The sequence below is a fragment of the Coregonus clupeaformis genome, chromosome 31, assembly GCF_020615455.1.
Source record: "Coregonus clupeaformis isolate EN_2021a chromosome 31, ASM2061545v1, whole genome shotgun sequence".
Lineage (NCBI taxonomy): Eukaryota > Metazoa > Chordata > Actinopteri > Salmoniformes > Salmonidae > Coregonus > Coregonus clupeaformis.
The window spans coordinates 44,608,266-44,623,045 of record NC_059222.1 but is presented as its reverse complement, the minus strand read 5'-3'; the positions used below and the strand labels follow the sequence as shown (position 1 = coordinate 44,623,045).

General features: G+C 44.2%; 1 protein-coding gene across 2 annotated transcripts in view; it reads right to left on the bottom strand.

The window, feature by feature from the left end:
- The window catches only part of LOC121547758 (poly(ADP-ribose) glycohydrolase), a 96,262-nt gene extending 86,420 nt beyond the window's left edge, over positions 1-9,842 (bottom strand). Inside the window, exons 1-3 of one of the 2 annotated variants that reach the window (XM_041859177.2) lie at positions 9,793-9,842; positions 9,045-9,151; positions 3,331-4,243 (exon numbers count right to left, since the gene is read on the bottom strand). In XM_041859177.2, coding sequence (XP_041715111.2) covers positions 3,331-4,243; positions 9,045-9,150 — 1,019 coding nt within the window. In that variant the 5' untranslated portion in view covers position 9,151; positions 9,793-9,842. Of the gene's footprint in view, positions 1-3,330; positions 4,244-9,044; positions 9,152-9,385 lie in introns of both variants that reach the window. The other variant, XM_041859176.2, reaches the window with a different exon arrangement.
- Between the last annotated feature and the right edge of the window lie 4,938 nt (positions 9,843-14,780).

Sequence of the window (14,780 nt, the reverse complement as noted above, 5' to 3'; positions counted from 1 at the left end):
TCCATCAGTGCTCAGACTGTCCGCAATAGGCTGAGAGAGGCTGGACTGAGGGCTTGTATGCCTGTTGTAAGGCAGGTCCTCACCAGACATCACCGGCAACAACGTCGCCTATGGGCACAAACCCACCGTCGCCTATGGGCACAAACCCACCGTCGCTGGACCAGACAGGACCTGCAAAAAGTGCTCTTCACTGACAAGTCACGGTTTTGTCTCACCAGGGGTGATGGTCGGATTCGCGTTTATCGTCGAAGGACTGAGCGTTACACCGAGGCCTGTACTCTGGAGCGGGATCGATTTGGAGGTGGAGGGTCCGTCATGGTCTAGGGCGGTGTGTCACAGCATCATCGGACTGAGCTTGTTGTCATTGCAGGCAATCTCAACGCTGTGCGTTACAGGGAAGACATCCTCCTCCCTCATGTGGTACCCTTCCTGCAGGCTCATCCTGACATGACCCTCCAGCATGACATTGCCACCAGCCATACTGCTCGTTCTGTGCGTGATTTCCTGCAAGACAGGAATGTCAGTGTTCTGCCATGGCCAGCGAAGAGCCCGGATCTCGATCCCATTGAGCACGTCTGGGACATGTTGGATCGGAGGGTGAGGGCTAGGGCCATTCCTCCCAGAAATGTCCGGGAACTTGCAGGTGCCTTGGTGGAAGAGTGGGGTAACATCTCACAGCAAGAACTGGCAAATCTGGTGCAATCCATGAGGAGGAGATGCACTGCAGTACTTAATGCAGTTGGTGGCCACACCAGATACTGACTGTTACTTTTGATTTTGACCCCCCCTTTGTTCAGGGACACATTATTCAATTTCTGTTAGTCACATGTCTGTGAAACTTGTTCAGTTTATGTCTCAGTTGTTGAATCTTGTTATGTTCATACAAATATTTACACGTTAAGTTTGCTGAAAATAAATGCAGTTGACAGTGAGAGGACGTTTCTTTTTTTGCTGAGTTTATGTATTATGTCATGTTTCATGTGGACCCCAGGAAGAGTAGCTGATGGTTTTGCAGCGGCTAATGGGGATCCTAATAAATACCAAAAAATTGACAATTTTGATGCACTCAATTAGCTTCCTTTCTTAGAGATCAAATTATATTTCAACAAATTAATGTTGCAGGAATGCTAATCTTATCTGTTTCTAACAACATAAACGATTTCAGAATAATCTGATATGGTGATTGTCGAAATCCTCTTGTACTTTTTGAGGTGGAACGACCCAGGACACAGAATTATCAGGTCTCGAAAACTGTCTCAACCTGCTGGTACCACCTCTGTCTCAACCTGCTGGTACCACCTCTGTCTCAACCTGCTGGTACCACCTCTGTCTCAACCTGCTGGTACCACCTCTGTCTCAACCTGCTGGTACCACCAATGTCCTATCAACCAACATTTGTATTGAAGTGGGTACCCTATATGTAATTGAGCATGCCTAGCCTATATAATCTTGAGATTCAGGAAGTATGACTTTGTACTATGCCCTTGTATCTACAGTGGCTTGCAAAAGTATTCACCCCCCTTGGCATTTTTCCTATTTTGTTGCCTTACAACCAAGAAAACTTGAGCGTGCATAACTATTCACCCCCACCCCAAAGTCAATATTTTGTAGAGCCACCTTTTGCAGCAATTACAGCTGAAAGTCTCTTGGGGTATGTCTCTATAAGCTTGGCACATCTAGCCACTGGGATTTTTTCCCATTCTTCAAGGCAAAACTGCTCCAGCTCCTTCAAGTTGGATGGGTTCCGCTGGTGTACAGCAATCTTTAAGTCATACCACAGATTCTCAATTGGATTGAGGTCTGGCCTTTGACTAGGCCATTCCAAGACATTTAAATGTTTCTCCTTAAACCACTCGAGTGTTGCTTTAGCAGTATGCTTAGGGTCATTGTCCTGCTGGAAGGTGAACCTCCGTCCCAGTCTCAAATCTCTGGAAGACTGAAACAGGTTTCCAACAAGAATTTCCCTGTATTTAGCGCCATCCATCATTCCTTCAATTCTGACCAGTTTCCCAGTCCCTGCCGATGAAAAACATCCCGACAGCATGATGCTGCCACCACCATGCTTCACTGTGGGGATGGTGTTCTCGGGGTGATGAGAGGTGTTGGGTTTGCGCCAGACATAATGTTTTCCTTGATGGCCAAAAAGCTCAATTTTAGTCTCATCTGACCAGAGTACCTTCTTCCATATGTTTGAGGAGTCTCCCACATGCCTTTTGGCGAACACCAAATGTGTTTGCTTATTTTTTTCTTTAAGCAATGGCTTTTTTTCTGGCCACTCTTCCGTAAAGCCCAGCTCTGTGGAGTGTACGGCTTAAAGTGGTCCTATGGACAGATACCCCAATCTCCGCTGTAGAGCTTTGCAGCTCCTTCAGGCAGGTAGCTTAGTGGTTAAGAGTGTTGTGCCAGTAACCGAAAGGTCGCTGGTTCTAATCCCCGAGTCGACTAGGTGAAAAATCTGTCGATGTGCCCTTAAGTAAGGCACTTAACCCTAATTGCTCCTGTAAGTCGCTCTGGATAGGAGCGTCTGCTAAATGACTAAAATGTAAATGTAAAATGTTATCTTTGGTCTCTTTGTTGCCTCTCTGATTAATGCCCTCCTTGCCTGGTCCGTGATTTTTGGTGGGCGGCCCTCTCTTGGCAGGTTTGCTGTGGTGGCATATTATTTCCATTTTTTAATAATGGATTTAAATGGTGCTCTGTGGGATGTTCAAAGTTTCGGATATTTTTTTATAACCCAACCCTGATCTGTACTTCTCCGCAACTTTGTCCCTGACCTGTTTGGAGAGCTCCTTGGTCTTCATGGTGCCCCTTGCTTAGAGGTGTTGCAGACTCTAGGGCCTTTCAGAACAGGTGTATATATATACTGAGATCATGTGACACTTAGATTGCACAAAGGTGGACTTTATTTAACTAATTATGTGACTTCTGAAGGTAATTGGTTGCACCAGAGCTTATTTAGGGGCTTCATAGCAAAGCGGGTGAATACATACTGTATGCACGCACCACTTCTCCGTTATTTATTTTTTAGAATTCTTTGAAATAACTTCTTTTTTTTTATTTCACTTCACCAATTTGGACTATTTAGTATATGTCCATTACATGAAATCCAAAAATAAAAATCTATTTAATGCAACAAAATAGGAAAAACGCCAAGGGGGATGAATACTTTTGCAAGGCACTGTAAGATGTGGCCTAGTTGCTCTTGCATATTTGAATGTAAAACACATTTACCCAGAATTTAGTCTTAAATGGGTTACTTCCACTGCACAAGGGACTCCTCTTTCTCCCTACAAAGTCAACTCCTGAAATTATTGGTATTCAATACTGTACCTTGTGGATGGGGCTTGTGGCAACTTTCTGGCATAGAAGTCTGTTATTTTTCCTTTACCCTTGGATGAGGAGGATCTTTCTGTGTCCTGCTGCTTGTCCAGTTCCCTGTTGCTTTGGCTCGTGGTCTCCTCGGTTTGCTCATCACTGTTCCCTGTATGATCTATGGAGACTTCTGAGACATGCTTGTGATCTGTGGAGACTTCCGAGACAGGCTTGGGATCTGTGGAGACTTCCGAGACAGGCTTGGGATCTGTGGCGACTTCCGAGACAGGCTTGGGATCTGTGGCGACTTCCGAGACAGGCTTGGGATCTGTGGCGACTTCCGAGACAGGCTTGGGATCTGTGGCGACTTCCGAGACAGGCTTGGGATCTGTGGCGACTTGCGAGACAGGCTTGGGATCTGTGGCGACTTGCGAGACAGGCTTGTGATCTGTGGCGACTTGCGGGACAGGCTTTTGATCTGTGGTGACTTGCGGGACAGGCTTTTGATCTGTGGTGACTTGCGGGACGGGCTTGTGATCCTTTAGGCTGTAAGTTGGTGTTAAGGGCTCTGTCTCTTCATCCTGCAGGTCTATGGTGCTACAGACAGCAGGTTCCTCAGAGTCTGAACTGTGGGTCTGGGCCTGGGTCTCTGTCTCCATAGACTGGAAGGGGTTGAACTTGTGACTGCAGTCAGAATCAGAGCTGTCTGGACTCAGCATCTCCACGTCGTCCTGTTGTTGTTGTTGTTGGTGTTGTTCAGCAGCTTCAGACATGTCAGAAGCTGGGCTTGTGGGGCTTTGGGAACGGTTCAAAATCCACTTATCAAGGTTATTCTGTTGGGACTTGGGATTGTTTTTCTGACTAAGAGATGTTGCTTTGGCACCATGCTGCTGCCCTTCCATTGCGTGTAGACTTGCCTCTTTTGAACTTGCTAAGGGAAAGGACACAAAAGACAGAATGAGAATCAACTTGGATCATAACTTGATTGGTAAGTCATAGGCTACACTCAATATAGGCAATATATCAATATATACCGCAAACACATCAAACAACAAAAATAACACAAATATATGGAAATGTCTGCTGTACCCAAAATGGTGGAGTTATGTCACGCATGCAGCTAACAAAAATATATGGAAATGTCTGCTCTACTCAAAATTACAACCAACTAATTGCAGCATTACCACAAACATGGAAGAAGCAAGTGGAAGGGGAAAAAGTAAGGAAGTTGTCTGTCGGCCCTGCATTAAAGACCAAAATTGCTTAAAGAAAATTGTGATAAATTAAAAATATATATATATATATATACCAGTTTCATTTAATCAATCAATCAATCAATTTTATTTTATATAGCCCTTCGTACATCAGCTAATATCTCGAAGTGCTGTACAGAAACCCAGCCTAAAACGGGCGGCAGGTAGCTTAGTGGTTAAGAGCGTTGTGCCAGTAACCGAAAGGTCGCTGGTTCTAATCCCCGAGCCGACTAGATGAAAAATCTGTCGATGTGCCCTTGAGCAAGGCACTTAACCCTAATTGCTCATGTAAGTCGCTCTGGATAAGAGCGTCTGCTAAATGACTAAAATGTAAAATGTAAATGTAAAACCCCAAACAGCTAGTAATGCAGGTGTAGAAGCACGGTGGCTAGGAAAAACTCCCTAGAAAGGCCAAAACCTAGGAAGAAACCTAGAGAGGAACCAGGCTATGAGGGGTGGCCAGTCCTCTTCTGGCTGTGCCGGGTGGAGATTATAACAGAACCATACCAAGATGTTCAAAAATGTTCATAAGTGACAAGCATGGTCAAATAATAATCAGGAATAAATCTCAGTTGGCTTTTCATAGCCGATCATTAAGAGTTGAAACAGCAGGTCTGGGACAGGTAGGGGTTCCATAACCACAGGCAGAACAGTTGAAACTGGAATAGCAGCAAGGCCAGGCGGACTGGGGACAGCAAGGAGTCACCACGGCCGGTAGTCCCGACGTATGGTCCTAGGGCTCAGGTCTCTCAGTTGGCTTTTCATAGCCGATCATTAAGAGTTGAAAACAGCAGGTCTGGGACAGGTAGGGGTTTCGTGAACCGCAGGCAGAACAGTTGAAACTGGAATAGCAGCAAGGCCAGGCGGACTGGGGACAGCAAGGTGTCAGCATGCCCGGTAGTCCTGACGCATGGTCCTAGGGCTCAGGTTCTCAGAGAGAAGAGAGAACGAGAGAATTAGAGAGAGCATACTTAAATTCACACAGGACACTGGATAAGACAGGAGAAGTACTCCAGGTATAACCAACTAACCCCAGCCCCCCCGACACAAAACTACTGCAGCATAAATACTGGAGGCTGAGACAGGAGCGGTCCGAGAGACACTGTGGCCCCATCCGAAGAAACCCCGGACAGGGCCAAACAGGAAGGATATAACCCCACCCACTCTGCCAAAGCACAGCCCCCGCACCACTAGAGGGATATCCTCAACCACCAACTTACAATCCTGAGACAAGGCCGAGTATAGCCCACAGAGGTCTCCACCACAGCACAAACCAAGGGGGGCGCCAACCCAGACAGGAAGATCACGTCAGTAACTCAACCCACTCAAGTGACGCACCCCTCCTAGGGACGGCATGAAAGAGCACCAGCAAGCCAGTGACTCAGCCCCTGTAACAGGGTTAGAGGCAGAGAACCCCAGTGGAGAGAGGGGAACCGGCCCGGCAGAGACAGCAAGGGGCTGTTCGTTTGCTCCAGAGCCTTTCCGTTCACCTTCACACTCCTGGGCCAGACTACACTCAATCATATGACCTACTGAAGAGATAAGTCTTCAGTAAAGACTTAAAGGTTGAGACCGAGTCTGCGTTCTCACATGGGTAGGCAGACTGTTCCATAAAAATGGAGATCTATAGGAGAAAGCCCTGCCTCCCGCTGTTTGCTTAGAAATTCTAGGGACAATTAGGAGGCCTGCCTTGTGACCGTAGCGTACGTATTGGTATGTACGGCAGGACCAACTCGGAAAGATAGGTAGGAGCAAGCCCATGTAACGCTTTATAGGTTAACAGTAAAACCTTGAAATCAGCCCTTGCCTTAACAGGAAGCCAGTGTAGGGAAGCTAGCACTGGAGTAATATGATCAAATTTCTTGGTTCTAGTCAGGATTCTAGCAGCCGTATTTAGCACTAACTGAAGTTTATTTAGTGCTTTATCCGGGTAGCCGGAAAGTAGAGCATTGCAGTAGTCTAACCTAGAAGTAACAAATGCATGGATTAATTTTTCTGCATCATTTTTGGACAGAAAATTTCTGATTTTTGCAATGTTACGTAGATGGAAAAAAGCTGTCCTTGAAACAGTCTTGATATGTTCGTCAAAAGAGAGATCAGGGTCAAGAGTAACGCCGAGGTCCTTCACAGTTTTATTTGAGACGACTTTACAACCATCAAGATGAATTGTCAGATTTAACAGAAGATCTCTTTGTTTCTTGGGACCTAGAACAAGCATCTCTGTTTTGTCCGAGTTTAAAAGTAGAACGTTTTCAGCCATCCACTTCCTTATGTCTGAAACACAGGCTTCTAGCGAGGGCAATTTTGGGGGCTTCACCATGTTTCATTGAAATGTACAGCTGTGTGTCATCCGCATAGCAGTGAAAGTTAACATTATGTTTTCGAATAACATCCCCAAGAGGTAAAATATATAGTGAAAACAATAGTGGTCCTAAAACGGAACCTTGAGGAACACCGAAATGTACAGTTGATTTGTCGGAGGACAGACCATTCACAGAGACAAACTGATATCTTTCCGACAGGTAAGATCTAAACCAGGCCAGAACTTGTCCGTGTAGACCAATTTATGGACCAAAAAATTGACAGCTGTGCCAAATAGATTGGAAGAGATTTTCGATGTACCGATTCCATCGCACATGGTTTATGAACTGATAAAGTTGCTTGCGAAAGTTTTCACCCCCCTTGGCATTTTTCCTATTTTGTTGCCTTACAACCTGGAATTAAAATGGATTTTTGGGGGTATGTATCATTTGACACTTAAGATTGCACAAAGGTGGACTCAATGTCAACAGTGAAGTGGCGACTCCGGGATGCTGACCTAGGCAGAGTTGCAAAGAAAAAGCCATATCTCAGACTTGCCAATAAAAAGAAAAGATTAAGATGGGCAAAAGCACACAGACACTGGACGTTTTCTTTGCAACTCTGCCTAGGTCAGCATCCTGGAGTCGCCTCTTCACTGTTGACATTGAGACTGGTGTTTTGCGGGTACTATTTAATGAAGCTGCAAGTTGAGGACGTGTGAGGCGTCTGTTTCTCAAACTAGACACTAATGTATTTGTCCTCTTGCTCAGTTGTGCACCGGGGCCTCCCACTCCTCTTTCTATTCTGGTTAGAGCCAGTTTGCGCTGTTCTGTGAAGAGAGTAGTACACAGCGCTGTACGAGATCTTCAGTTTCTTGGCAATTTCTCGCATGGAATAGCCTTAATTTCTCAGAACAAGAATAGACTGACAAGTTTCAGAAGAAAGTTATTTGTTTCTGGCCATTTTGAGCCTGTAATCGAACCCACAATTGCTGATGCTCCAGATACTCAATTAGTCTCAAGAAGGCCAGTTTTATTGCTTCTTTAAATCAGCACAACATTTTTCAGCTGTGCTAACATAATTGCAAAAGGGTTATCTAATGATCAATTAGCCTTTTAAAATGATAAACTTGGATTAGCAAACGCAAATGTCCATTGCTCGTGTTTCTTGGCCCAAGCAGGTGTATTCTTATTGGTGTCCTTTAGTAATGTTTCTTTGCAGCAATTCGACCATGAAGGCCTGATTCACACAGTCCCCTCTGAAAAGTTGATGTTGAGATGTGTCTGTTACTTGAACTCTTTGAAGCATTTATTTGGGCTGCAATTTCTGAGGCTGGTAACTCTAATGAACTTATCTTCTGCAGCAGAAGTAACTCTGGGTCTTCCTTTCCTGTGGCTGTCCTCATGAGAGCCAGTTTCATCATAGCGCTTGATGGTTTTTGCGACTGCACTTGAAGAAACTTTCAAAGTTCTTGACATTTTCTGTATTGACTGACCTTCATGTCTTAAAGTTATGATGGACTGTTGTGTCTCTTTGCTTATTTGAGCTGTTCTTGCCATAATATGGACTTGGTCTTTTACCCAATAGGGCTATCTTCTGTATACCACCCCTATCTTGTCACAACACAACTGATTGGCTCAAATGCATTAAGAAGGAAAGAAATTCCACAGATTAACTTTTAAGAAGGCACACCTGTTAATTGAAATGCATTCCAGGTGACTACTTCAAGAAGCTGGTTGAGAGAATGCCAAGAGTGTGCAAAGCTGTCATCAAGGCAAATGGTGGCTATTTGAAGAATCTCAAATATAAAATATATTTTTGATTTGTTTAACACTTTTTTGGTTACTACATGATTCCATATGTGTTATTTCATAGTTTTGATGTCTTCACTATTATTGTACAATGTAAAAAATAGTAAAAATAAAGAAAAACCCTTGAATGAGTAGGTGTGTCCAAACTTTTGACTGGTAATGTATGTATGTGTATATATATATATATATATATATATATATATATATATATATATATATATGTTTACACAATTACATTGATGGAAGCTACAATCTATCAGCAACATTAAAATATATATACACATCAAACTCAAACTGAACTGGAGATAAAAACCTCCAGTCAGATTATGCAGAGAATGATTTATCTTCCCTGCTCAGGGAGTGTTACCTTTGAAAGCCAATGAAAGAGGGCTCCTTGAGTTGACAGGTGATGGGAGGCCAACTTCAACCCGCAGTCTCTTTTTAACAGGCTCCAAGTCTGACAATGCAGTCATGCTACAAGATAGAGAAAGAGCACCAGATGAGTGAGGGTACCAGAAATAGAAGAGCATAGTTAGAATAGATGCAGAGTCCTGGAGGTCTGTTGATAAGCCATATAGCTAACGTCAGCTAGCTATTTAACACGACCAAGTATTTGGTTGTCCATACAATCATTGCCAGCTAGCTGTTGCCATGTCTTTGTACTGTAACTAGCTTTAAAGAAAATTGTATTTTGGTATGCATACTCACAATACAACCTCATTCAGTAATACCACCGAAGCGTTTTGGTAACGATGGTTCCAGAATGGTTTCACACAGAGTCCCCTCCTCAGCAGGCTAGTGAATAATATCATATGGCTTGCAACCATATGACAGTGAATCTATAACTAGTTTAACAACATAAAATAAATGTTGTATGTCCAGCCAGTGGCCGACGTCTCCGGTCTGACAACCAACGCCTGATAGTTAAAGGTAGTATCTAACGTTAGTTAGCTAAACGCTAACCTTAGCTTTACAGTTTTACGTTGTTGTCATGAGCGTTTTTACTTGAACATCATGTACCAGCTAGTACAACAACCTCGTTTTACAGCTGTTGTGAGGTTAGTTTATTCTTAAACCAAAGATATTAAATAAACACGGTTTCGACAGTAACATACCACAAAACAGACGTGTCATCTTCTCAGCAACAAAACAAAATCACTTCCGGGTCACAGAATTTTGGAACATTTCAAAGTAAAAGTACTTTTAGAAAAGTGTTTTAAAAAACCCAGTACTTATTCATAATACAGTGCCTTCAGAAAGTATTCACACTCCTTGACTTTTTCGAAATTTTGTTAGGTTACAGCCTGAATTTAATATTGATTCAAATGGATTACACACAATACCCCATAATGTCAAAGTGGAATTATGTTTTTAGAAATTAATTTTAAAAAATAAAAGCTGAAATGTATTGAGTCAATAAGTATTCAAACCCTTTGATATGGCAAGGCTAAATAAGTTCAGGAGTAAAAATGTGCTCAACAAAGTCAAATAATAAGTTGCATGGACTCACTCTGTGTTCAATAATAGTGTTTCAAATTATTTTGGATTGACTAACTCATCTCTGAACCCCACACATACAATTATCTGAAAGGTCCCTCAGTTGAGCAGTGAATTTTAAACACAGATCCAACCACAAATATCAGGGAGGTTTTTCAATGCCTCGCAAAGAAGGTCACCTATTGGTAGATGGATAAAAAAGCAAAAAAACATTGAATATCCCTTTGAGCATGATTAAGTTATTAATGACACTTTGGATGGTGTATCAATACATCCAGTCACTCCAAAGATACAGGCGTCCTTCCTAACTCAGTTGCCGGAGAGGAAGGAAACCGCTCAGGGATTTCACCATGAGGCCAATGGTGACTTTAACATTTGTAAGAGTCTATTGCCGCAATCTAAGTAACACAATAAAAATATCCCCATCAAAATCAGTCAGTTTAAGCTAGAGATTCACCTTCCGCATCTGCGGTGGAAGGTAGCCGAGCTACAGCGGTGTTTCTCAGACCATGAGACATCCCGAAAATCGGTCTTCTCATGAAAATGTCTGAACGGTGTGGCCTACAAACTAATATGACCCCATTAGGTAAAGGGGAGAGACTCTCACGAGCATGATGGTGTTCTCCAAGTTTCGCATAGGTGTCACGGGACTCGTCAGAAGGTGACCCATACAAACGAATGGAAGCATGGAGGTAGTTTTATGCCAACAAAAATGTGGTGTTAAATATGTATCCAAAAAAAAAACTAAAATATTTCCTGAACTTTCTTATATCTCCTAGATACAGGACAGACACTTCAAAACCTTATTCCTTATGATTTATTTTTTGACTCTCTTTTTTTGCCATTTATGAATGTTTTATTCAATGTGTTTCAATGGGCTTTAGTAGTAAAGACCAAATTAAATATTTAATAAATAAATAAATAAATATATATATATACAGTGGGGAGAACAAGTATTTGATACACTGCCGATTTTGCAGGTTTTCCTACTTACAAAGCATGTAGAGGTCTGTAATTTTTATCATAGGTACACATCAACTGTGAGAGACGGAATCTAGAACAAAAATCCAGAAAGTCACATTGTATGATTTTTAAGTAATTAATTTGCATTTTATTGCATGACATAAGTATTTGATACATCAGAAAAGCAGAACTTAATATTTGGTACAGAAACCTTTGTTTGCAATTACAGAGATCATATGTTTCCTGTAGGTCTTGACCAGGTTTGCACACACTGCAGCAGGGATTTTGGCCCACTCCTCCATACAGACCTTCTCCAGATCCTTCAGGTTTCGGGGCTGTCAATGGGCAATATGGACTTTCAGCTCCCTCCAAAGATTTTCTATTGGGTTTAGGTCTGGAGACTGGCTAGGCCACTCCAGGACCTTGAGATGCTTCTTACGGAGCCACTCCTTAGTTGCCCTGGCTGTGTGTTTCGGGTCGTTGTTATGCTGGAAGACCCAGCCACGACCCATCTTCAATGCTCTTACTGAGGGAAGGAGGTTGTTGGCCAAGATCTCGCGATACATTGCCCCATCCATCCTCCCCTCAATACGGTGCAGTCGTCCTGTCCCCTTTGCAGAAAAGCATCCCCAAAGAATGATGTTTCCACCTCCATGCTTCACGGTTGGGATGGTGTTCTTGGGGTTGTACTCATCCTTCTTCTTCCTCCAAACACAGCGAGTGGAGTTTAGACCAAAAAGCTATATTTTTGTCTCATCAGACCACATTACCTTCTCCCATTCCTCCTCTGGATCATCCAGATGGTCATTGGCAAACTTCAGACGGGCCTGGACATGCGCTGGCTTGAGCAGGGGGACCTTGCGTGCGCTGCAGGATTTTAATCCATGACGGCGTTGTGTGTTACTAATGGTTTTCTTTGAGACTGTGGTCCCAGTTCTCTTCAGGTCATTGACCAGGTCCTGCCGTGTAGTTCTGGGCTGATCCCTCACCTTCCTCATGATCATTGATGCCCCATGAGGTGAGATCTTTTATGGAGCACCAGACCGAGGGTGATTGACCGTCATCTTGAACTTCTTCCATTTTCTAATAATTGCGCCAACAGTTGTTGCCTTCTCATCAAGCTGCTTGCCTATTGTCCTGTAGCCCATCCCAGCCTTGTGCAGGTCTACAATTTTATCCCTGATGTCCTTACACAGCTCTCTGGTCTTGGCCATTGTGGAGAGGTTGGAGTCTGTTTGATTGAGTGTGTGGACAGGTGTCTTTTATACAGTTAACGAGTTCGAACAGGTGCAGTTAATACAGGTAATGAGTGGAGAACAGGAGGGCTTCTTAAAGAAAAACTAACAGGTCTGTGAGAGCCGGAATTCTTACTGGTTGGTAGGTGATCAAATACTTATGTCATGCAATAAAATGCAAATTAATTACTTAAAAATCATACAATGTGATTTTCTGGATTTTTGTTTTAGATTCCGTCTCTCACAGTAGAAGTGTACCTATGATAAAAATTACAGACCTCTACATGCTTTGTAAGTAGGAAAACCTGCAAAATCGGCAGTGTATCAAATACTTGTTCTCCCCACTGTATATTACTCTTCATATTTTCAAGCATGGTGGTGGCTGCATTATGTTATGGGTATGCTTGTCATCGGCAAGGACTAGGGAGTTTTTTTACGATAAAAATTAACTGAATAGAGCTAAGCACAGGAAAAACCTAGAGGAAAACCTGTCTCAGTCTGCTTTCCAACAGACGATTGGAGACAGTAACACACTACGCCGCCAGGGACACAAATCCTGCAGTGCAAGACGTGTCCCCCTGCTTAAGCCAGTACATGTCCAGGCCCGTCTGAAGTTTGCTAGAGTGCATTTGGATGATCCAGAAGAGGATTGGGGGGGGGCGGAGCTAGCATGTTGGAGTGAACGGCTGTGTGTGAGAGGCTCCCGCAACTTTTTTTGCGAAATAATCTAACCTAACTTACTTTATTGCACTTGTTACAACAAACTTTTCTTTCTAATACAATATTGTAACTTTCTATGTGAAAATGACGAGTAATAAGCGACCAAAGGACAATAAATCCACATCAGAGGCCTACTCCCTACCAAACAACGAGACAAACATGGCGGAAGGCACAGGTAACAACGTGACACTTACAGAACTTACACGGGCTTTGGGAGAACTACGTGTTGCTATAGCGGAGGATCTTAAGGCTACTATTGCTGAACTGGACACTAAAATCGAGAGCACCATTCGAACGGTCGCTTCGCAGGGCCAGAGTATTGTGGACCTTGAGAAAGCTTCTGAATTCAACGCTGGTAGGATCGACGAGTTAGAGAAGCTATGCACGTCATTGCAGGATAATGTGCAAAGGCTTTCTGTGAAAGTGGTCGACCTGGAGGGCAGATCCAGGCGTCATAACCTTCGCGTTGTGGGTCTGGCAGAAGGGGTGGAGGCGGGCTTTCACCCCACCGACTTCTTCGCCAAGCTACTGAAGGATGCAATGGGACCGGATGTTTTGGCGTCGGATCCCCTACTGGACCATGCACATCGTGCCCTTGTCCCAGTGCCTGGACCGGGCCAGCGTCCTCGCCCAGTAATCATCTGTTGTCACAGTTTCAAGACCAAGGATCTTATCCTGCGCGAGGCTCGAATGAGGGGCAACCTGTTACATAAAGGGCACCCCTTTCGTGTCTATGAGGACTATGCGCCCGATGTGGCAAAGCACTTGCTCTTCCCTGCAAGACTAAGAATTACCCCGCCTTCCGGGGAGAAGATCTGGCTCTCCTCGGTTCTGGACGCAGAGAAGTTTGTCCGGGAATATACACCAATCCCCCGTACAGGTTAGAGTGCCTTGTCATTGTGTGTTAAGGTCTACTCATGGACTCGAATCCATACCATACCATAACGGGTGAAACCGTATTCAACGGTCTCAGCAAGGGCTACCGAACATGTAATACGATGAGCTGACCAATGGAGGGCGGTCAGAGCTCTCACTTAACGTTAATTTCACTTTCATTCCGACTGGGTTTAGAGCGATGCCTGTTTGGGAGGCCTTCCAGGTCGGATCATTGACACTTTCGGATGGATATGTCAGTAGAACCGATGTGGATGTGGTGGAGGAGTCAGGCGCAGGACACAGAGGCTTCGTCCAACAGACTTTACTAGTCAAAAGTGCTCAATTACAATACACGGCCTCGAAAACAAACAGAGGCGAGTGAATACGTAAACCATGCGTAAACACTAAACAAACAAACAGAGCGTCAAAACGCAGCTCCGAAAATACAGGCAGACAACAACACACAATCTAACCAATACCAAACAGGGAACTTATAGGACACGTAATCAGAACACAAACAGACACAGGTGTACAAGACAGACCAAAGCAATCACACCACGAAACATTCAACGGTGGCAGCTAGTACTCCGGGACGGCGAACGCCGAAGCCTGCCCGAACCAGGAGGAGGAGCAGTCTCGGCCGAAACCGTGACAGTACCCCCCCTTGACGCGCGGCTCCAGCCGTGCGCCGACCCCGGCCTCGGGACGGCCAGGAGGACGCGGACCCGGGCGCGTGGGATGCCCACGGTGGAACTCAGTCAGGAGGGATGGATCTAGGATGTCCCTCCTAGGCACCCAGCACCGTTCCTCCG